The sequence below is a fragment of the Mya arenaria genome, chromosome 4 (assembly GCF_026914265.1).
Source record: "Mya arenaria isolate MELC-2E11 chromosome 4, ASM2691426v1".
NCBI lineage: Eukaryota > Metazoa > Mollusca > Bivalvia > Myida > Myidae > Mya > Mya arenaria.
In genome coordinates this window covers 34,263,140-34,284,074 of record NC_069125.1, presented here as the reverse complement: position 1 = coordinate 34,284,074, position 20,935 = coordinate 34,263,140, and the positions used below count along the sequence as shown (strand labels likewise).

General features: G+C 33.4%; 3 protein-coding genes across 5 annotated transcripts; 2 read left to right on the top strand and 1 right to left on the bottom strand.

The window, feature by feature from the left end:
• Positions 1 to 1,064: 1,064 nt before the first annotated feature.
• LOC128231819 (elongator complex protein 4-like) lies at positions 1,065 to 2,589 on the bottom strand. Its single transcript, XM_052945021.1, has 2 exons — positions 2,554 to 2,589; positions 1,065 to 2,300 (listed from the first exon to the last, which is right to left on the bottom strand). Exon 2 carries the CDS (start codon positions 2,294 to 2,296, stop codon positions 1,157 to 1,159), a length of 1,140 nt encoding a protein of 379 aa, XP_052800981.1. The 5' UTR covers positions 2,297 to 2,300; positions 2,554 to 2,589; the 3' UTR covers positions 1,065 to 1,156.
• A 26-nt stretch (positions 2,590 to 2,615) lies between these two features.
• Positions 2,616 to 15,957, top strand: LOC128231818 (dnaJ homolog subfamily C member 5-like). 2 transcript variants are annotated; one of them, XM_052945020.1, is made up of 6 exons: positions 2,616 to 2,727; positions 5,950 to 6,031; positions 6,705 to 6,761; positions 9,152 to 9,304; positions 10,279 to 10,419; positions 11,331 to 15,957. In XM_052945020.1, exons 1-6 carry the CDS (start codon positions 2,705 to 2,707, stop codon positions 11,538 to 11,540), a joined length of 666 nt encoding a protein of 221 aa, XP_052800980.1. In that variant the 5' UTR covers positions 2,616 to 2,704; the 3' UTR covers positions 11,541 to 15,957. The 2 variants fall into 2 exon arrangements, with proteins under 2 accessions (XP_052800980.1, XP_052800978.1); XM_052945018.1 differs by having other exon boundaries at positions 10,279 to 10,431.
• Positions 15,958 to 17,061: 1,104 nt separating this feature from the next.
• Positions 17,062 to 20,616, top strand: LOC128232246 (BET1-like protein). Of its 2 annotated transcripts, none has more exons than XM_052945696.1 (4): positions 17,062 to 17,163; positions 17,498 to 17,577; positions 18,263 to 18,322; positions 19,671 to 20,616. In XM_052945696.1, exons 1-4 carry the CDS (start codon positions 17,124 to 17,126, stop codon positions 19,839 to 19,841), a joined length of 351 nt encoding a protein of 116 aa, XP_052801656.1. In that variant the 5' UTR covers positions 17,062 to 17,123; the 3' UTR covers positions 19,842 to 20,616. The 2 variants fall into 2 exon arrangements, with proteins under 2 accessions (XP_052801656.1, XP_052801657.1); XM_052945697.1 differs by having other exon boundaries at positions 17,086 to 17,157.
• The last annotated feature ends 319 nt before the right edge of the window (positions 20,617 to 20,935 follow it).

Genomic DNA, 20,935 nt, shown 5'->3' with positions numbered 1-20,935 from the left:
AGTATTTTGATAAAAGTTTTGAAAAAAGAAAACAATCATCAAAATTACCTTTTTTTATTTAATCCCCAATGAATATATAATCACTTTCCCAAAAGTTTTTATTTTAAAACACTACGTTCTTATTATTCATGAACTTTTAAAAAAACTTACGTTTTCATGATTGCAGTGTGCCATCACACTATAGTCACGTGTATGTATATGTGGTTCACTTGGTTCTGAAATGGTACACTTGGGAAGTGGTTCACTTAAGTAGTGGTTCACTTAGTATTGCACCCGTATCAGCAGGGCTTATCAGCTAGTAAATCACTCATAACTGTTAATCTCCCATTAACATGACCCTGAGCCGAGACCTGTTTAAAGTTTTAAGCTGTTGATACTGGACGCCAGACAACAAACATTGATCGGTTACAATAGCAATTTGTGATCAGGTGAGCTAAAAATATGCAGAAGAGTGTGCACTGGTTTTTCATTGATTTTCATCTCTAAAAACATTACGACTGTGTTCACTTGCTCATGAAAAAAATTAATTGATGGTTGTTTTCACAGTAGGCAATGTGGCAGGCTGCAACATTTTTTGTGATAAATTGAGTTATTCCTATTCCTTCATCTCCCATAAGCTGACATAAAATGTTTTACATAGCTGTGTTTGGAGACACCAGTTTCTCTAAAATTTATTCAGTTAAGACTTTCAATGCTTTTATATTAAACAATTAAGATTCTTGTGTACATATTTGGCTGGGAATATGGTAATATGTGACAGCTTCTTGTTAGATTTATCCAAATAAATAAATTCTGCCTGGTACCTATATTTAGTCTTATATATCTAAAGCAAGTTATTCCCTACAATGTACATGTTATGGTACGTGAAGTGCACTTATTTTACTTCAAAATAAATTATATATTTGCCACTTTCTTACTTATTAAGAAAGTTTAATGTGATTGTCTGTTTATGAATAAAAGCCAATGTTATAAAGTTTTCCCAAGATGATATTGATGTCACCAAAGTTATCAACTTATCACAATATCGCAACTTTTTTTCAAAAAAGAAGAAAAACTAACTATACATTTGTGAATGAGCATTTAATGTGATCCATCAATTATCAAGTTTGAAATAACATGTTTTTAATACACATTGCCCAGAGTAAATCAGCTGAGATCAAAAGTCGAGCTTGGACTTGCCAGAGCCACCAGTACCACATGATGACCCAGCTGCCAGTTTAGGGACCGGGTCTTCCTGGGAGCGGCTAGCTGTCTCCGAAAGGTCTGGTGGAAGGTGCAACTTCTCTATCACAAACTTCTTTCGCCTAAGCTTAAAAGCTAGATCAAGAGACTCAGGCATATGGCAAACTAAAGTGTTCAAACTTGGGAGTTTCTTGATATTGAACAGTCCATGATATTCTTTGTAAGCAGGGTTTTTCTCCCTTTCTGAACCAACAAAGCTATCTAGGTGTACAACGGTGTCACACATCCTTTCTACTCGATTTATAAAAGCTTTGTCACAAAACAGATGTGTTGGAATCGTTACCACACAAACACCAAATGATGATCTAAGAATGGCTCGCAGTCCTAAAAGAAACTTGATAAGTGAAGGATCGTAATGGTCATCCGGTTGAAGTCCCCCGTTTTCACCCCAGAGAGGTGATCCAAGGGAATGCATAGCTATTCTCAATATGTTTCTTTTTTCAGGTGTTGCAGAAGTTCCAAAACCACCAACTTCAATGCACTCTTGTATGCTTTTCAACAGATGGAGATATTTCGGATTATGGTTGTTGCAGGCCGGAGATTGCATAATATCTTCAGAACCTATCATTTTCACATTGATTGTTGATACTAAATCATCTTCCATTGTTTTACTTAAGTCATAGTAGTGTCCAAACTTTACTGCAGTAGAGGAAGACTGAAACTTTGGCAAGTGCCGATAACGCCAAGCAATCTTCATGCTATCATCTTCACCTACAGTAATGTTTGCCTCTTCCTTTACTCCTGGATCATCTAAAATTGGCCTAGGCAATTCCTTTAACAACTGATCAGGATCATTATCAGCAGAAGAGACCATCAGGGAATGTCCTGTCATAACCGACTCGGCACAAAAATACTTAAGCAGAAGTCTGGCATAGCTGCCAAATGTGTCTTCCTCCACAAGCATCACAGTGCCGACTGCCAACCCTCCTCCAAGCAGCTGATCCAGTGAGGGGATGCCTGTTGAAACTAGCAGCTGATTGTTATACAAAGAAGGTTTCGCCCCGGGGATCTGAAGGACCTTGCCCCTGGCTTTCTTCTGGAAACTTGTCGTCATCTCTCTTAAAATAAATTGATTAATTTATAATTAAGCCGATTAATAAACATATCTTTAAAGTGACTTGTATTACTATCAGTAAGTAAGAAAGTGTTGTCAAAGCATGCTGAGTCAGTGTCAGTGCAACATAGTACCATTATTTGTGAATTAATTGGACAGAAAAATGCGGACAAATGGATAATTATGTACGGTTAAAATGTTTAAATTAAAATAAGGTATATGTATAAGATGACGAAATGAGGCAAAAACAATATTACATTAAAACAATGCGGAAGTGAACATGTGTTTGCAAGTTTTACAAAACATTTTTATAGTGACACCGGCTTCAATGAATACAAGATGAGCCTGAATAATTATTGATTTTCCAAAGCTTTTTATCAATGTATTTCCTTAAATTCAACACTTAAAATGAACCCTCCTAGGAAATTATCGTAAGTACACATTTACATACCAATATTTCGACATGGACATGTAACACCTTGGTTTAGGAAGCGTTTGAAATATGCCGGTTTCCCTTTTACAAATTCGGTGTAGTTAAATTTAACTTCATTTAAAATACTTTGATAGGTTGCCCGATAGTCAAGCGAGGTTGCTTGACAAGGATGCGTCAACTTTAATGAAGATTGTTTGGTACAATGAACAGGGAAGCCTATACAGTATGACTTAATTTGTGTAAATGAAGAATGTTCTCCATCTGGACATTTTGGTACAAACCATAAGACATAACATATGCCCCATAGCTTTAGATATCAGTATTCGAAATAGCTTTGTTTCTAAATAAAATTAAATATAGTATTACATTACCCATGTAATAAACATAGTGGCACATAGCGGCCATCTAATGTAAATATTTTAATTAGTAGGCATGCCATTTTCACATTCTAGGTGTAGTCTAAAATAATAGACGTGTTATACGGGATTCTTCCAATCCCTAACGTCTAAACGGGAATGTGCAAAAAACGGGGGTGTTTTAAAAATATTGAAATTGTTTTAAGTGAAGTATTTTATGGTTGAAATTGATCATAAAGAGTTATATTCATATTTTATCATGTAAGTGAAATGTTATTTTGCACTTAACAAGCATTTAATGCATTAAAACAAGTTGTTTACCTTTCCAATAAAACGAAAGTTGACTGACACAGAAAACAATTATGCGAAGGGGAACAACTCGATACAATCGTAATAACTCGGCCTCCTCCGACAAAGCTTCGAGATAGACCTCGTTGCACAATCGTAACAACTCGGCCATGGCCGAAATGTTCCGAGCGATTAAAACTGTGCCCTAAAGCCTTGCAGGTGCCCTTCATGTATATATCGCCTTATGTTTTGACAGAATGAAATGAAGAAAAGCCGTCAAACTCATAATTATAAGTTGGATATTTATTTTTTGTGTACGGAACTAATATAAAATAACATTATCTGGTAATATTTCTTGTTTTTATGATATTTTATAGACGCTATATGCTTTAAACCGGAATCCTGATCGGAACAACTACCCACTTTTGATACTAAACAATTTGTACGTGAAGGATTTGCCATATCAAAAATCTAAAAAAATCCGCCAACGTACAATTATTTGGACTAATTCTAGGTGATGTTATATAGACACCACAAGTCCTTCGGATAAGCCTGTAATTGCATACTATTCAAAAATATTATACCTTACATTAATGTGTCCCTTCTTTGTATATATATATAGTTGATCGGTCTGTATATCACTGTCCGGTCCTTATAATGTCATATGACCCTCAGTGATGACTGATGTGTAATATTTCTTAAAGAAATACTCTTTGTTCCAAAACCTTATCTCTTCTCACACAAAAAAAATAATTTTACACAGTTGATACAAGAGCAAAAACATAGTGCTGATTTTGATCCTGTTAGTAAAATAAAAGACATGATTGTATAATTTGTATTAGAAATTAGGTTCATTGTTTTGCACTCAGAAGAACAATTGAAAGTGTAAATTTTAAAGAAGATCCCTGTTTAGTGCCTTAATACCTTTCTTGTGACGGTGCTTTTGTCACTAGTAGTATGTAACCCAGTAGACTGTTAGGTAGGGTTATGAGAGATTTGCATGCTCTCTCACGGATGTGTGCCTTGGAGCACAATGGTCATGTTCTTGAAATGATAGAACTTGAAGAGCAAAAATATGAGTGTTTCTGTAGGTTTTAAAGAGTTCAAGTTTAATAATAAAGGGTAATGACAATTATGGGAACAAGGACACCCCAAAAACACTTCACCTATAAAATTTACTGGTGTGTCATATCATGATGAATGGCTTTATAGGTCATTTCAGTACTTGCATTATGGAATACATGACTTAAGTTAGTGTTTCTTCCAGGATTGACAAAAGGCACAGGGTTTTTTCTCCTGAGAAAGAAACAACTGTAACATACCACTGTTAACACTTCTTTAAAGGGCACCATGGAAAATCTGACTTCTTCCTTTAATAAAAATAAACTACAGTTTTTCAACCAGAACTTACATTAGGCAGCACGGCACATTTCTGGCAGTCAAAGGGGCAAAATGGCATGATGCCATGGTCAAAAGGCATAGAAGAAACACAAGTTTACATTGTATGAATTAAAACATACTCAGTGTTGCTTTAAGGCATTCTGCCATTTTGCCTGCGTTAATTGCACCATGCTGCCAAATTGAAGGCTCCCAATCAAAATTTCTGAAAAACATTATGACTTTAATATAGAAGAAGTTCTGTTTGAAAAACTGTAGCTATTGTTGTCAAAGTTATAAGGGTAGAGGTTATTTTCCCAAATACCAACAAAAAAACATAAATTAGAATATCAGTTAATATGGGAGGGGGGTGCACACCAAGTCCTGTGAATCACTGTTATGGCAGGCAAGGAGAAAAGTACATGTGTGTCATTTAAGGAAATTGAATCATAAGGGTTGTTCCCTTTTCTGGTCAAAATACCATATTCATCAATCATAGGCACAGTCTTTTAGGCATTTTCTTGCTATTTTTACAATCTTAAGGGCCTTGGGGCCCCATTTTATGGCAAGTAGGTAGAAAAAATGTGTGTTTTTACTCAATCAATATTACCCTTTAATAATAGTATAATGAAAAGTATATTTAACTTTTCAGAGTGCAACAACTTTTTCTATCTGGGTTGTCATTTACATTTTTCCAAAAAGTAACTACTGGTAACGAAATGCCCTGGTGCATCTATATAAATTGTGTATTAATAATGATATTGACCCCAAATGTGTTTTTTGTAATTAATTAAGGTATTAGGGCATGAGGTTTTGCGGCAACAGCTTGCATGATTAATATAAACAAGAGACACCAATGACTAATATATATGAGAAGTAACATAAACATAATTGTACACATATTGTTAATATGTGTACGTCAATAAATATATATATCAATAATTGATGAAAATATTGATATATATATATTTATTTAACAACAGGGTTTTCCCAAGAATTTTTCAGCTGGGTGTTCTCTGACCTCCGTGCTGGGCAAATTATTTGTCATTATATGCAATCCCAGTTCATCATTTTCACTGAATAAAAGCTTAATTTTGGAATCAAGAGGATGCCCAATAAGTTAAATAGATAAAATTCCGGTTTTCTGCATCAGGGAAAAATTTGGTCATGGCTAGAATTGTGTGCATTTTGTATTTCAGTAAGTCTGGAGAATCCTTGTATCAGTTACTTGGACTTCAAAAGGGCGCGGACCATGGTGAGATTAAAAAGGCTTATAGAAAGGTAAGACCAGTGTTTTTTCAAAGGCTTCTTATTGGTCCCTATCGTATACATATATGTACAAAGAAGCCATAAAATTTATGCCAACTGGGAATTCCACACAGGGATGATAAAGTTAAGGAATAATCTTTAAACAAGGATGTTGAGCTTTCAATTTTAGGTTGTAGTTATTTGTAGTTTGATTTTTGCTGGTCATTTACATTATAAGTTGATAGAAATACCTTGAAATGGATATGCTTGGCTTTGAAAACAATTTCAGTAGGGTTCAAGAGGGGTATAAGCTTTTTAACCCTCTCTTTAGGTCTGAATTGCTTGTTCTCACAGTAAACTTTTATGACAGGGACTTTCAGTCTGTCACCAAACCTGCCCACATTACTTTTAATGAGTGGGTGACAACGGTGCCTTTGATAATCCTACTTTATCAATTGGTTTATACTAAATCATTTTTGCTCGATTGTAAAGACAAATGAAAGCTGATATGATTCACTTTCTGGCCAAAAAACTAGTGACTGGTGTTGGTCATTAGGAAGTATTAATAGTGGGACTCAAACCCACAACCACTTTAGGTGAGAATGGGACACCTATACCACTCACACCCTGAGATGTGAATTTAAGAACCATTAAACAACCAAAATACTTCAAAAGCTCATTATTATGTAATCCTTATGTTTTCCAGCTTGCTTTGAAGTACCATCCGGACAAAACACAGGGAGATGATGAATCAACAGAAAAAGTAGGTTTCGGTATAAATCAGTCATTCAGTATTTACGGTCTTAATCTTTTATCTATGATTTTTTTGGTCGTTTTAAATGAAACATTTAACCTTTTTCAATTATGATTTTGAAACTGGAAGTATCAATTTCATTGTAATCAATTTTGGATTATTTTTTTTCGAAATGTGAATAATCTAAACTCAGAATTTTCCAACTTTCCGGTCGAAGGTAGAATAATTTTCAAATGTAACTTGCCAACTTAATTATGTTCAAGTATTTTATTTTACTTCAAGTCATTTTGTTCTTTATCACAACTGAAATCAGATATAAATGTCATAAAATGCCATCTTTAAAGGCCAGAAAACGTGGATGTAATATATGTTTATAATTTTTGGTTTAATTTTACATTTCCTTTTACTGCACAAAAAAAAACTAGAAAAAGATACCAAAATAAGAAACGGTTTCCAAGTATCTAAAGTTCACATATTTGTGGGTCGTATACCTTAAAGTGTGTATACCTTAAAGTGTGTATGTAAACATATAATAATAGTCCGAAGTATAGGCCAAATTTGGCATTGTAATCAAACTTGAATGCCATATTTATGAATGTATACCAATATATTGATTACCAGATTCATCAATGACACTCCATAGAGACCAACTTTTTATTTTATGCATTAAGCAAATTATCCCCCAAGGCTGTACAATGCTGTATGGTAAGCAACTCAATAGTTTCAGGATCACTTACTTGTAAAAGTTTTGGTGGTATTGTTTCTTAAATTGTCTGGAATATTCGATACATTTACCAAATAATCTGCCTTGTTACTGTATGAAAAATTGAGTAGGTAAAAAGTGGGATACAGTCATGTATTAGAGGGTAAAATTAATGCTGAGACTATTGCTATTTAGGATGCTGTAAAAGTGACATTATTTCTGAATGGTTAATTTAAAATACAGCAAAATGTCATTGCATGTACTTACAAAAATAAATAGTTTGATGCGACACAGTTGCATATCAATTTATTTTGAGTAGGTTAACATACTAACAATCTTTAACTTTTTTAGTTGTCTACATAAATGTACTATTGTGTAAACTTGTGACCTACTCAATGGACCAGCCACTGTTTATATCTATCACTTCACCTGATTTAAATCAATAAAGGCTGACTGCTGATTTACTGAAATAAATGTATTGAAAAACTTGAGAAAAAGTGCCTTCTCAATTGGACAAAATAAAATGTTGACCTCTAAATCTACTTAAAATGAGTATCTAATTTGGAAATCAGTTGGTTTTTTTTTTATAGAAGCCTTTTCAGTGTTTAGAACTCACTTATGTACACAAAATATAGCTCTGCAAATAGCATGAAACTTTTATAATGGGAACATCATAAATTATTTAAATGGTTTACGGAGAAGAGTCATAAGATAACGAGCATTCCAACTGTTTGCTAATTAACTTTAAGCCAGCATCTCAGCAGAACATCTTTGTCAATCAGTTAAGGTAGCTCACTCTTATAAGTTATATGTCTGCTTTTTGTGCAGTCCGGCATTTTAAATTTAGCAGTTTTGTCACATGATACTTGAACACCAATTACTGATGTTCTTTTTATGTTCCTGGAACGTATATCATTCAGCAGACAATCCTGGATAGCGGCAGACTTAACACTTGAACTATTCAAGCCTTTAAAACCTCCAAATGCTTAATCCATTTGCAAGAAGTAATAGCAGTAAACAGTGTCGTCTAACGATAGGTACTGACTTTACTGACAATTGCACACAGCAGTTTTGAAATGTCAATCAGTTTAAAAGTGAAACTGAAAGTGTTCAATTTTAAAATGACAGACCCACACTTCTCATGATTAATTTAATTGATATATTGCTTAATTTCCTAATTTCTACTTTGATATACAGTTTGAGCACCATCATAATATTTACAGTTATTCTTAATTCTGATTAAGATCTTAACTATTTATATTTTGTTCTAAGAAGAATTCATATCCATGACATTATCTTCATCTTTCTTATATGTTACTATGGCAACTGACACTGAAAAATTATATATTTTCTTCAAGGTCAATTCAAAATTGAAAATAAAGATTCGAAATTTTTAAATATCATTTTGGTAATTAATAAGAATGTTACAATAAAGGAATAATTTATGGGGGTTTTAAGTAAAAATGACATTGATTCAGTTTAAACATAAATAAGATGATGTCAGAATGCTTTAAAAATGTGTGTAACGTCAAATTTAGAAGCCATGTAGACTGTAAGATTTGAACAAGCATTCACAAAAACATGACAGAACAATTTCCCCAAATTTCCTGATTTAAAAGATGCATTATTTTTTTTAATATCTTTTTATCTCACATTTTGAATTTATTCACTACAACCAATATATTTTTTATTTCAGTTTAAGGAGATCAACCATGCTCATCGTGTGTTGACAGACAACACGAGACGAGGCATCTATGACCGTTATGGCTCGCTGGGCTTGTACGCGGCAGAAATGGTCGGGGAGGAGAATGTCAATACATACTTTGTTCTCACCAGTGGCTGGTGCAAGGTAGGAATTGTAACCCTACGTGATGTACAAGCTTGTCTTGTTCAGAAGGTCAAGGTTTGGACTTTACAATGTACTTTAACATGGTACTGCTTCATTGGAACATTCTTACAAAATGTAATGACCTTTGGAAACAGTTTTTAGCTCAACTATTAGACGAATAAGGAGAGCTATACTACCCACCCTGGTTTGGGAGTCGGCATCATATTTTGGTGAATGTTTTTTGCATGTTAGCACATTAAAGGCAATATGATTATATCTAAGCAAAAACTCCATGTACTGCATTGGAACTTGAGAAAAATGTTCCCAACCATCCAACCTACTTTATTAATCAGGTAAGATAACTCCATCTTGCATTACTAATTCTGGTCAAGGTTTTGCATGTTAATGAATATCTCAGGAAATACATCATGTATTGCATTGGAACTTAAGACATGTGTTCCCATCCATCCAACCTACTTAATCAAGTAAGATTACTCTATTTTGCTGTATTATGCAACTAAGAAAAAACAATTAAACAATGAACCGCGATGTCTTTATATGACAGGGCTTGTTTTCACATGTGGTCTACTTTAAAAGGAAAAAATGATCAGGTATTCAACCAAATTGTCATTACCTTGATATCGTCATCAGCATTGTTGTTATCAGCAAAAACTTCAAAATTGGCCATTTCTTTGAAACCACTGAAAATATTAATATGAAACTTGGTATACATGTTCACACTGACAATAAGCTCCCTTGTGTGCCAAGCTTCATTTGAATATATTTGAACAGATTTTTTTCAAATTTTGAACAGATTTTAACAAGGTGAAAGTTTTCGCACAACAATGTCAATTCCGATGACGACACCCATGCAGACGACGACACTTTAGCTATCATAAACCTGACTTCTTTTTCTTTGAAAAAAAAACGAGCAAAAAATGGACAAGACTTGGCATCCACTTGCAGTTCTGATATATTTAACTTGTGTATTTCAGGGCTTGTTTATATGCTGCGGGGTTATCACCGGTTGCTACTGCTGCTGCTGTTGTTTCTGCTGCTGTTTCAACTTCTGTTGTGGAAAGTACAAGCCCAAGATGCCGGATGAGGATGGGGATGGGGATTATGCCAACCTCCATGTAAGGACTGCTGTAAATATCATTTTACTGTTTTCCATTCTTTCCATTTGTCAACTCTATTCAAATCAACTCAAAGCATGTTTACTATTATCGCTAGTTTAGTTTATTTTATACAAATTTCTTTTAGCTTGATTGTGACGAAAGCTGATAGCTGGTAGAGTCATTCTCGAGTCTGATTCCTGTCAACCTGTTCACCTCTCACTCAAGAGGTTTTGAGTATGATCCCCACCAGGGGTACTTTCTCTCAGCTTCTTAAAATGGACACAAGTACTGGTTTCAAGCAAATGAATCTATTTAAAGACAAAATGACTGATAATATGAGTACAAAATCAAACAATTTGTATGTAGAAGAAATGAAAGAAACTCTGGAAAAATGGTGACCTTCCCTGCACGATTACCTCCCTTCCTTCTTACTGTGTGTAAATGGGACCAGGCTTTTTAGAATGATGAAAATAGATGAGAATTCACCATAGTATATCTAAAACAATGCAAGGCCCCCTTTAAGATCATGGATTTAAAGAATTTTAAAAGAATCAGACTGCATTCAAACATAACTGTACCAGTTTTTTTAAATATTTTCTTTTTGGCACTTTTTTAGTGTTTAATTGTGAATTGCAAGTCCAATACTGTGAAAAACAAACAAACAAAATGTTGGAATGTGAATCAGGCCAAATTTCCATTTTCAGTTGAAAAAAAAAACTACCTTAAAAGTATTCTTGATCTTAAAAGCATGTAACACTATGGTGCTGCCATTCTATTTTTAGACACAGGAAACTATGGCATCATATTTCTTGCCTAGATATCATATTTATTATCAAGACTTCTCTCTGCTTGATGCTGTTTGTGTTTACCTGTAATAATAAATATTTTCCTATCAATGACCATTGTCTATGTGTTTTTATCTGTTGCAGGAGGAGGATAGCAGCACACCAGAAGAGGAGGACAACCCTGTGACATCCCAGCCCACAGGGGAAGGAGTGGCATCAGGGGCAGCTATTCCCATGCCTCCACCCTCCGGAGCAGACGAGAACACCACCCTCACCACAGAATCCAAACCCTTGTACGGCACCGACCCCGAACCCACTCAAGATAGGAAAACAGAAAGCTACGCAGATAGTTAATGACAGATTAGCCACCTAGTTTATGATTTCTTTATGCTAAAATGTGGTTTGGAATAACGCAGGAAAACAAAGAACTACACAGACCGTGTTGTCGGTAACCTCACTACTTTCTCCGTAACACTTTATTAACACCGTGGGAAAATTGACTGACAAAATCTCCTTTTAATGAATATGCATGAGGCAGGGGAGACAGCTTTTCTTCCAATGAAATTGCATGTAACAATTCAATATTCTTCAATAACCCTTTATTGTCAGTTGTCTCCATAATTAAGTGGTCTACAAAGCTTTTATAAATTTGTAATGATATGGTGGACAAGGTTCAATTTCAGCTAGAATATTTCTTTAGTGTCTGTGCATTTATACACATGGGTTCATTGCATAATAAAAAAATGCCTCATTAATTATTCATGATTACAAGATTTTCGTAGCCAAATTGCCCACGGTACACACGAAAGCATAACGCAGTAGTATATCGGTGGTTTCCGAAGATGCACAGATAGTGAATGACAGATTAGCCACCTAGTTTATGATTTCTAATGCCATATTGTGGTTTGGAATAATACCAAAGTCATCACCTTGGGGTCGGTATTCATAAAATATCTACAGTCATTTTCTAACTTACTTCACTTTTTAACCTACTTCACTTTCCAAATTAGGTATGTCACTGGTCATATGGTATAATAACTCCATCATTTCTGAAGTACTGTATTTTCATCTATTTTATGGAAAATCCATACATTTATGTAAAAAACACTTAAACTAACTTTACTTTTAATTTGAATATGAACATTCTAGAAAATTGACTTACTGGAAACAAAGAAGGGACAAAGGATGTTTCTAATTGAACCTGGTTACCTGTTTAGCAGCCATAGGGCTGTATACAATAGCCAACTCATATCTAACTTAATTTTAAGATCTGAGCGTTTTATAAGAATAAGAATAAGATTGTATTCTACCCATGTTATTTTATTTTAAGGATTATTTATATTTGCATGAATAAATTGGGACATTATTTCAAACCAGGCTGCGTGCAGTATCGTGTTTCTGTAGTGTTTAGTTGTGGCGGACCAATTTTATCCATAAAGCTCACAACCATTGTAACATTGCTTTAATGTGAACGGGTTATATATATATAACATATATTATTAAAGTACTGTTTATTAGCCTTTTGCAAGTGTGTTTAAACCTGCAGTTTTGTTATGTCCATATTTGTAACAATATAATCTGACTTTTTCTACATAAGCTGACTTTTTCTTCATAGCCTGACTGTTCAACATAACCTGAGTTTTTCTACATAACCTGACTATTTCTTAAATTTGATAGGAGATTTTTTAGACTTTTATGTTGATCAAATTTATTCATATGTGTTTTATCACTCAAATTTATATATTGTGTAATTAGATTACCTTCACTATATCTCCATGTATTGTACCTGTGTAGCACATGAAACTTAAGGCATTTTATTTTACATAAATTAGGCTGAGATGGATGCTAATACACATCGTCATACAGCAAATTGTAAAGCTGCACTCCCACAGATTTACCATTTTGTTAGCTTTTTATTCTTTGTCTTGGAATGAGGAATTTTTTTATGGCTAAAGGTTACTAACGGTTTAAGAAAAATGCATAAAACATCAATTTTTGAACTTAAATATGAAAATCTGTGATCTGATTTTTTGTCAGCATTCTTATATAACTGGTTTCCATGCATATTCGCATTAATTGGCCCGTTCCATGACAAATAATAAAAAAAGTTGTCAAAACTTTCAATCTATGAGAGTGCAGCTTTAAGGTTGTTATTTTGATTATGCGCATTCACATGGGGTGCACTTTTGTTCAATGTGTAACCAACATTTATTTATAAGTGACTATTCACTGTCATTTTTTGTTAACCTGTGTTTGTTGATAAAGTTGCAAAATGTCATTCACATACTTTAAAACAGTTCAATCCTTTGTGCTTGCATATACAGTCAAACCCCATTGGCTAGAACTCCCAGGGACAAGCCTCAAGCCTCAGAAAATTTGAGCCAAGTGGGAATGCTTACATTAGTATAAAGAATTCAGTCCTTTACATTCATTTCAAGCCAACAAGAAAGCTGTGCCAAGCGAGTTCGAGCCAATCAGGTTTGACTGTTAATTCTTAAATTGAACTCAAGCTCATTTTATATCCAAATTCTAAGAATATAAAGGGGATCTGTATTCTTACACAATTCATAAGGATTATAGCAAGTCAATTCCTTAGTGCTACATGTGTATCCACCCATTTCATAACAAGGGATAAACCCATGCTAAAAAGGGAGTACCATACCTCAGAGTTTATGAATATTTATGTTTATAACTATTCAAAGGAATTTGACTCCTTGTTTGACAATTTTATGACAAAAACAATGATTTCTGACAAAACAGGGTCACTTGTACTGTCTTTAAAGATTTATTTTATGGAAAGTAATAGCTACCAGTTGTTTTTTCCGAAATCATTGATTTTTCTGCAATCGTTTTTTTTGTTATCAAACAAAAAGTCAAATTTCTGTGGAATAAATAACAGTGAATCAAGAGGTTTTCATGAAATTTCATATACAGCTTCGTGGTAGTCTAATTCTCCTGAAATTACATATACAGCCTCGTGGTAGTTTTATTCTCATGAAATCACATATACAGCTTCATGATTTTCTGTTAACCAATGTGTATGGCGAAATGTGCTCTCCGCTCTTAACTCTGTATTTTAGTGATAAAGTGATTGGCAGACTTACATTATCTGTCTTTATTTTCATTTATAATGTCACCTGTGTATTTTTGTGATTAAGTGATTAGCAGACTTGAATTATCTGTCTTTATTCTCGTTGTTGATGTGTCTGTGTGATGTGCAATACAGGGTTGTGGTGTATTGTAGGATAATAAAAATGAATTGCTTTACATGTTTTACTCTGGGATGAATTTCATATAAGGTTCTTAATCCGATTCGGAACTTCAATTATTCTGCAATCTGTTAAAGTGACACTCTTAATAAAAATCAATACATACACATGTATAACCAACATAAATTTTGAGTGATAAACCTTTAACCTCTTACAAAATAATGCATTTATTGAAAATATTAATCACTAACTGTTTAAGAAAAATGTATAAAACATCATTTTTATGCCCCCACAAAGTGGCGGCATATAGGGTTGCCCTTGTCCGTACGTACGTACGTACGTCCCGAAGATTGTTTCCGATCTAATTCTTGAAAACCGTTTGTCCAATCCTCACCAAACTTTAAACACATGTTTGTGACCATAATATCTTGATCAAGTTCGATAGTCATGGAAATCGCTTTAGTCATTTAGGAGTTACGGCCCTTTTTTGCCAAAAATACTTCAAAAATATATGTTTCCAATCTAATTCTTGAAAAGTATGTGTCCAATCCTCACCAAACTTTACATACATGATTGTGACCATAATATCTTGATCAAGTTCGATAGCCATGGAAATCGCTTTTGTCATTTAGGAGTTACGGCCCTTTATTTGCAAAAAAAGACTTGAAAAATACGTCCCGAAGATTGTTTCCGATCTAATTCTTGAAAACTGTTTGTCCAATCCTCACCAAACTTTAAACACATGTTTGTGACCATAATATCTTGATCAAGTTCGATAGTCATGGAAATCGCTTTAGTCATTTAGGAGTTACGGCCCTTTTTTGCCAAAAATACTTCAAAAATCATTATGGCTTATTTTCTGTGACAAAAAACCGAAGTGGGGGCATCCGTGTCCTATGGACACATTTCTAGTTTTAACTTAAATATGAAAATCAGCTATCTGATTTTTTGTCAGTAGTCTTATAGCAATGGCTGTCATGCATTTTCACATAAATTGGCTAATTCCAAACAAAGAATAAAAAAGTTGTCAAAACGTACAATCTGTGAGAGTGCAGCTTTAAGCCAGTATTGTAATCGATAATGCACTTGAGCAAACATTACCAAACATATTCATCGTAATGTGAAATTATCTTAGTAAGTTGCTAAGAATTTGTAAGAATTGAATTTAAAGCAGTATTTTTATTGATAACACACTAGAGAAAACACTTAAATATTTTCATCATAAAGTGAAATTTTCTAATTTTTATATTTTTGTTACTTGCTATATATTTACAACAACTGAATTTATGCCAGTATACATATTTGTGGCGTAAAAATTAAGATCCTTTTATGAAATGCCTCCCTGGTATTTTTAGCTAAATGAACAAAATTATTTGAAATACTTTTTTTTCTTTTTTTTATGTATATTTTTGAGCATTTAAGTTGTTGTTTAACACATACATCTGCATGAAGTTCTCATGTGTTTGTTTTGAGAACAGTGCTTACAATTATTCACGTTTTCATCGTCTTTATGATTTGTTTCATACTGTTAAAATTATATGTAAAATAAAACAAAGAAAATATTTGGCACTTGCTTGTTTAGTACGGGTATATAACATGTCCTTTGGATATTGTTACACTCGTACAAAAATTAAGTAAAAGCTTTGAGCTTTGTCATATGGATTTCAGGGAATTCGTATTCCAGCCGATATCTTAAATTACAAAAAAGAAGTCAATGCTTTGTCATATCATGGATTTCAAGGAATTCGTATTCCAGCCTATATCTTAAACTACAAAAATGAAGTCAAAGCTATGTCACATGGATTTCAGGGAATTTGTATTCCAGCCTATATCTTAAATTACAAAAATGAAGTCAAAGCTATGTCATATGGATTTCAGGGAACTCGTATTCCAGCCTATCAAAGCTATGTCACATGAATTTCAGGGAATTCGTATTCCAGCCTATATCTTAAATACCAAAAAAGAAGTCAATGCTTTGTCATATCATGGATTTCAGGGATTTCGTATTCCAGCCTATATCTTAAATTACAAAAATGAAGTCAAAGCTATGTCACATGAATTTCAGAGAATTTGTATTAAATCTCTGGGCCCATACTGAATCTTAAGTTTCCGAGTTTCCATGACACCAATATTTATTTTTCAATAAAATTGTTAATAATCTAAAGCAATGATGTTAGAAATAACTGTTAATTCTCCAGGTAACAGGAATTACTATTTCCAAGTCATATTTCATCAAAAAGAATGAGACTAATAGCGTTTTTGTTTTAATCAAATTTTCGCCTTTCTCTGTACGTGATTACGAACAGTTTCATGTTTAAGTCCCAAACTCAGGCGCCAGGCCCTAATATCTCGAAAATATCTAAGCCAAATCTCAATCTCAGTCTCAACTCAGTTTACCTCATGTTTTGTTCACTTTTTTAAAACGCATTCTACAATCATAGAATATGTTTATTAAAAACGTTTTATCAGCATTCCAAGGGGAAAATATGATATAGCCAAAATGTATTTGAGTACATTTTATTATTTTTTTACGTTTCAAAATAAGTGTCACCTACATACTATATATGTAGGGACATTTCAACACTTTGGGAGAATTGTTTGGCTTAAATGGAATAAATAAGCACCACGACGACCAAACTTAGTATGTTGTAACCCTACGTGAATTCTACAATTTGAAATTGGAAACCAAGCTCCCGTTTGATCCAGAGCATCTGTCAAACTTGTTGACATGGCAGACTGGGGAAACAGAAGAAATGGAACTGGTACCGGTAAAACTTTTCTAGATTTAAAATATATAAACTTAAAATGATAATTAAATGTTGTCAAAAAATCAATTATCTGTAAAATTCATTGCTTTTGTGCTATCATTTGTTCGTAATTTTGGTATTTATTTATCATAATTAATCATGATAAGGCGACGCTTATTAAAATGTAATTGCGTTTGTTTTGTAAAGAGAGTGCTACATAGATTAAGATATGTACTCACCACTATTTAAGGTGAGGATATGCCAAAAGAAATAACAGACCATGTACATGTACTTTTTACATTTATTTACTTATGAGTAATCATTGCCATTGTTGACTTATGTTCTTGTTGTTCAGGTAGAACAGAGGAGATGCTGGACACTGAGAACCAGGCCAGAGTTGAGGGACTGGCTGGGAAAATATCCAGGCTGAAAGGGGTACTTACTTACATTGGTGTTAGAAATTATCTGTATCCAATAGGTTGGCTGTGTTTCCCAAAGTCACTGTACATTTATTTTGGTAAATCAGCAGTCATCCATTACTGATTTTAATCAGGTAGTTCAGCTGATTTAAATAGAGACAGTAGACAAAATATATAAATTTGAACACCTTTTAATCCTCTTAATGCCTCTATCCATAGCCTCATACAGGGCCTCTTTACCCTTCTTTGCCATAACCAATACCCAGCTACTGAAATTCCCCATTTTCCCCCATTTTCATATATTATAAATGAGAATCTGGAGATTCATGAACTGATATTTCTGAGTGATATTATATTTACTCAGGTATTTGCTCATATTGTGAAACAGATTTGGAAATGAATCACTGTTATTTACCGGTGTCTTTATACATTTTGCAGTGCTCACTTTTATAAATTGTTAACTGTGAACTTGGGTCCCATTTCAATAAAGAAGTTGTAAAGTGAAGTTATCTGATTTTCATTATCTTTCAATACGATATTATCTGAATTGAAATTTTACCATGATAGAAGTTATAAACCAAGTCAAGGAATTGAAATAAATCAACTTGATGTCAGCATTTGTAAGTCAGGACTTGGATCCTTTTATGAAGCAGGCTGGAGTGTAAATATTTGCATCTTATCACCCATGTAATTTATTTCAGATTGCGCTGGATATAGAAACAGAAACAAAAAGTCAAAATATGTATATGGATGATCACATGGTGAGTTAGACATTTGATGTATTATTTAAATTATCCACAAAAAGTCATTAAATATTTTTGCTTAGAAGTCAGATACTCTAAGTAAACAGTGAGTTACTAGTCAAGCCAAGTTGACACTTTATTTCAGTAGAAAAAGGCCACCTTTTTTCTCTGGCATTTTCATTACTGATTTCATCCTTCAGATTTACTTTGACTAGGGATTAAAGGATGATCAAGTATTCTCAAAAGTTGGTCTTTCGTCCCCTTATAGTCAGCATTAATTGAATATGATTTTCAAACATTAATTATTCTCAACTATTACAATTCATTATCCGTAGGATTATATACTAAAACAAGAACAACATTGTAACAATAAGCCTTTAGTCGACGTCTAAATTATAAAAATTATTTACACCCTTTCATATGTTAGTTCTCTGCAGCCAATTGTATCAAACTCGGATAAGCTGTCCACAGGGTAATTAAATATTGACCGATGGATAAACATTTTGGCTAACTTAAACCAAACCGAAACAAAACCCAGATTTATACAATTGGCTCCTGGTGTGACAAATGAAGTGGAAAGTGTATTTTAAAAACATTTTGATAACTACTGACTTAACAGCATTCCCTTCCCTTTAAAAATAAATAAAAAAAATTATGATGAACTGGATGATTAATTGAAATGGCCTATCTGATTGTTTTCCATTATCATGTTTGGTTTTGGTCATTTCTCAAATTTTTTCTATTTAACATTCTGTAATTTAGATGTTTTTGTTTGGAGAAAAGTATTGAAAGAAAAAATGTGCTATCAAATGCACTCTTGAAAAAAGCAATATAAGAAATGGCTAATTATGACTTGCATAGTTGGTTCTCTCTTCGGCATTGACTGTTTGAGATGTTTAAAAAAAAATGGATCTGAAAATGGTTGTAAATATGAATGTGTAAATTTACATTGGGCTGTATCGAATAGTGACATGCCTATCAGAATTGCTGTACATATGACTTTGTGAAGAAAAGAAAGATCAGGCAGCTTTGTCTGTCAGAACTCTCAGCATGAATGGAATTCTTTTCTTTGTTAAATTGTTTTAATAACGTTTCTGAAGGCATTCTGATATATCTGGGACAAGTACATTCATGAATTCTAGTTTAATGTAATGACTTGATGTCATTAAGGATTTGCCCTTTTTAAATGGTGCATGGTGCTTGTTATAAGGCATTTTTTGTGTATTTATCACATTAGTTTTACTATATAAATATTAAATCATATATTTGCTCATACAACTCAGCCAAGCCTCTTTTATAAATATAAACAAAATCAATATTAATGTATTGAACAACTGCTCAGGTAATTATTATCCTCTACTTTCAGAGCGGAGAATTTGACAGCAGCCAGGGCCTGCTGACGGGAAGCATGAACCGTATCAACAGCATGGTTAACTCTGGCAGGGGAAACAGGAAAGTCATGTGCTACATCATTGCTGGACTTGTTATTCTCTTCTTCATATCTTACTATCTAGTGACAAAAGTGACAGGTGGATGAATAACAGCACTGTGTTCCATATGGTGTATTGATTATATTGTGGGATTCTCATTTTGTGATATTTGTTTAATCATGCATCTTTCTATTTCAAACTGATTAAAATGTATTCATGTTTATTTTTAGCTCATCTGTTTTTTCGAGGAATAAAATGTTGAGGTTTTGACATAGCCTTGCAGTCGTTGACTGCATGCAAAAACTTAAACCTTCATCATAACTCAAAAAAAAGTATTGAAATATGACTTGGTACACATGTTGCCAGAGAGAGACAATATTCACATGTACAGAAAGGCCTATACTCTGGCTTTAGCTAGTTTAAAAAGTTATGCCCCTTTTTTAAAATGAAAATCAACAGATGAGCGTTAGCTTTTGCTCTGCAGCGCTCTTGTTTTTAAATTATCCTAGCGGTAAAATATAATTTTCGGTACCCAAAACAAGGCTCATGTGTTGTATTTATTATGGTATCTGTATTCATTTATTAAAGATGTTTTGATGCAAACATTCATTTATTTGCCTGTTCCATAGCATGTTTTGTAAACAAGCTGTGCTGCCTCAGATCATAATATTACCCAGACAGTGGTATGGCAGTGCCATGGAATTTGTATTGTACTGACTGTATTAGAATTTGAGTGTTTATGCTTCTGGAATAAGAGTCATGCCAATAATTCTTATTATTTTAAATCTGTGATTCATGTTATTCCTGATTGTAGAAATGAAATGGTATGTGTACATGTGCACAATTTGTTTATATACAATAAATGTCTTCTGATATCCATTACTTGTATTTTGTTTTATGTATAATCCTATATGCAGCTGTGCTGCATCTCAAAGGTAAAATGTCCTGAATGCGTATATGTTAGAAAGAACAGTGATTTCTTTTGGAAATATTTCCAACACCCGTGGCCAAAAGTGATGAAAACAATTCTGACATTGGAAAAATACAAAATCATTCCAAAAAAGCTCACATGAGAACAAATATTCATTGATTGTTTAAAGTAGGGAAATGGAATTAAGGGAAAGATTTTAGTTTGAAACTTATGAATTTTACAAGTTTATATAAAATATTCCTTGAATATTTAACTATCTGTAAAAAGTTG

Bases quoted from the DNA above. Each gene is read 5' to 3' on its own strand.
- LOC128231819 (XM_052945021.1), bottom strand. From the start codon at position 2,296: ATGACGACAAGTTTCCAGAAGAAAGCCAGGGGCAAGGTCCTTCAGATC.
- LOC128231818 (XM_052945018.1), top strand. From the start codon at position 2,705: ATGAACCCTCCTAGGAAATTATC. The intron at 6,032-6,704 runs GTAAGACCAGTG...TATGTTTTCCAG, and splicing joins TTAAAAAGGCTTATAGAAAG to CTTGCTTTGAAGTACCATCC. The intron at 10,432-11,330 runs GTAAATATCATT...TATCTGTTGCAG, and splicing joins ACCTCCATGTAAGGACTGCT to GAGGAGGATAGCAGCACACC.
- LOC128232246 (XM_052945696.1), top strand. From the start codon at position 17,124: ATGGCAGACTGGGGAAACAGAAGAAATGGAACTGGTACCG. The intron at 17,578-18,262 runs GTACTTACTTAC...AATTTATTTCAG, and splicing joins AAATATCCAGGCTGAAAGGG to ATTGCGCTGGATATAGAAAC. The intron at 18,323-19,670 runs GTGAGTTAGACA...CTCTACTTTCAG, and splicing joins TGTATATGGATGATCACATG to AGCGGAGAATTTGACAGCAG.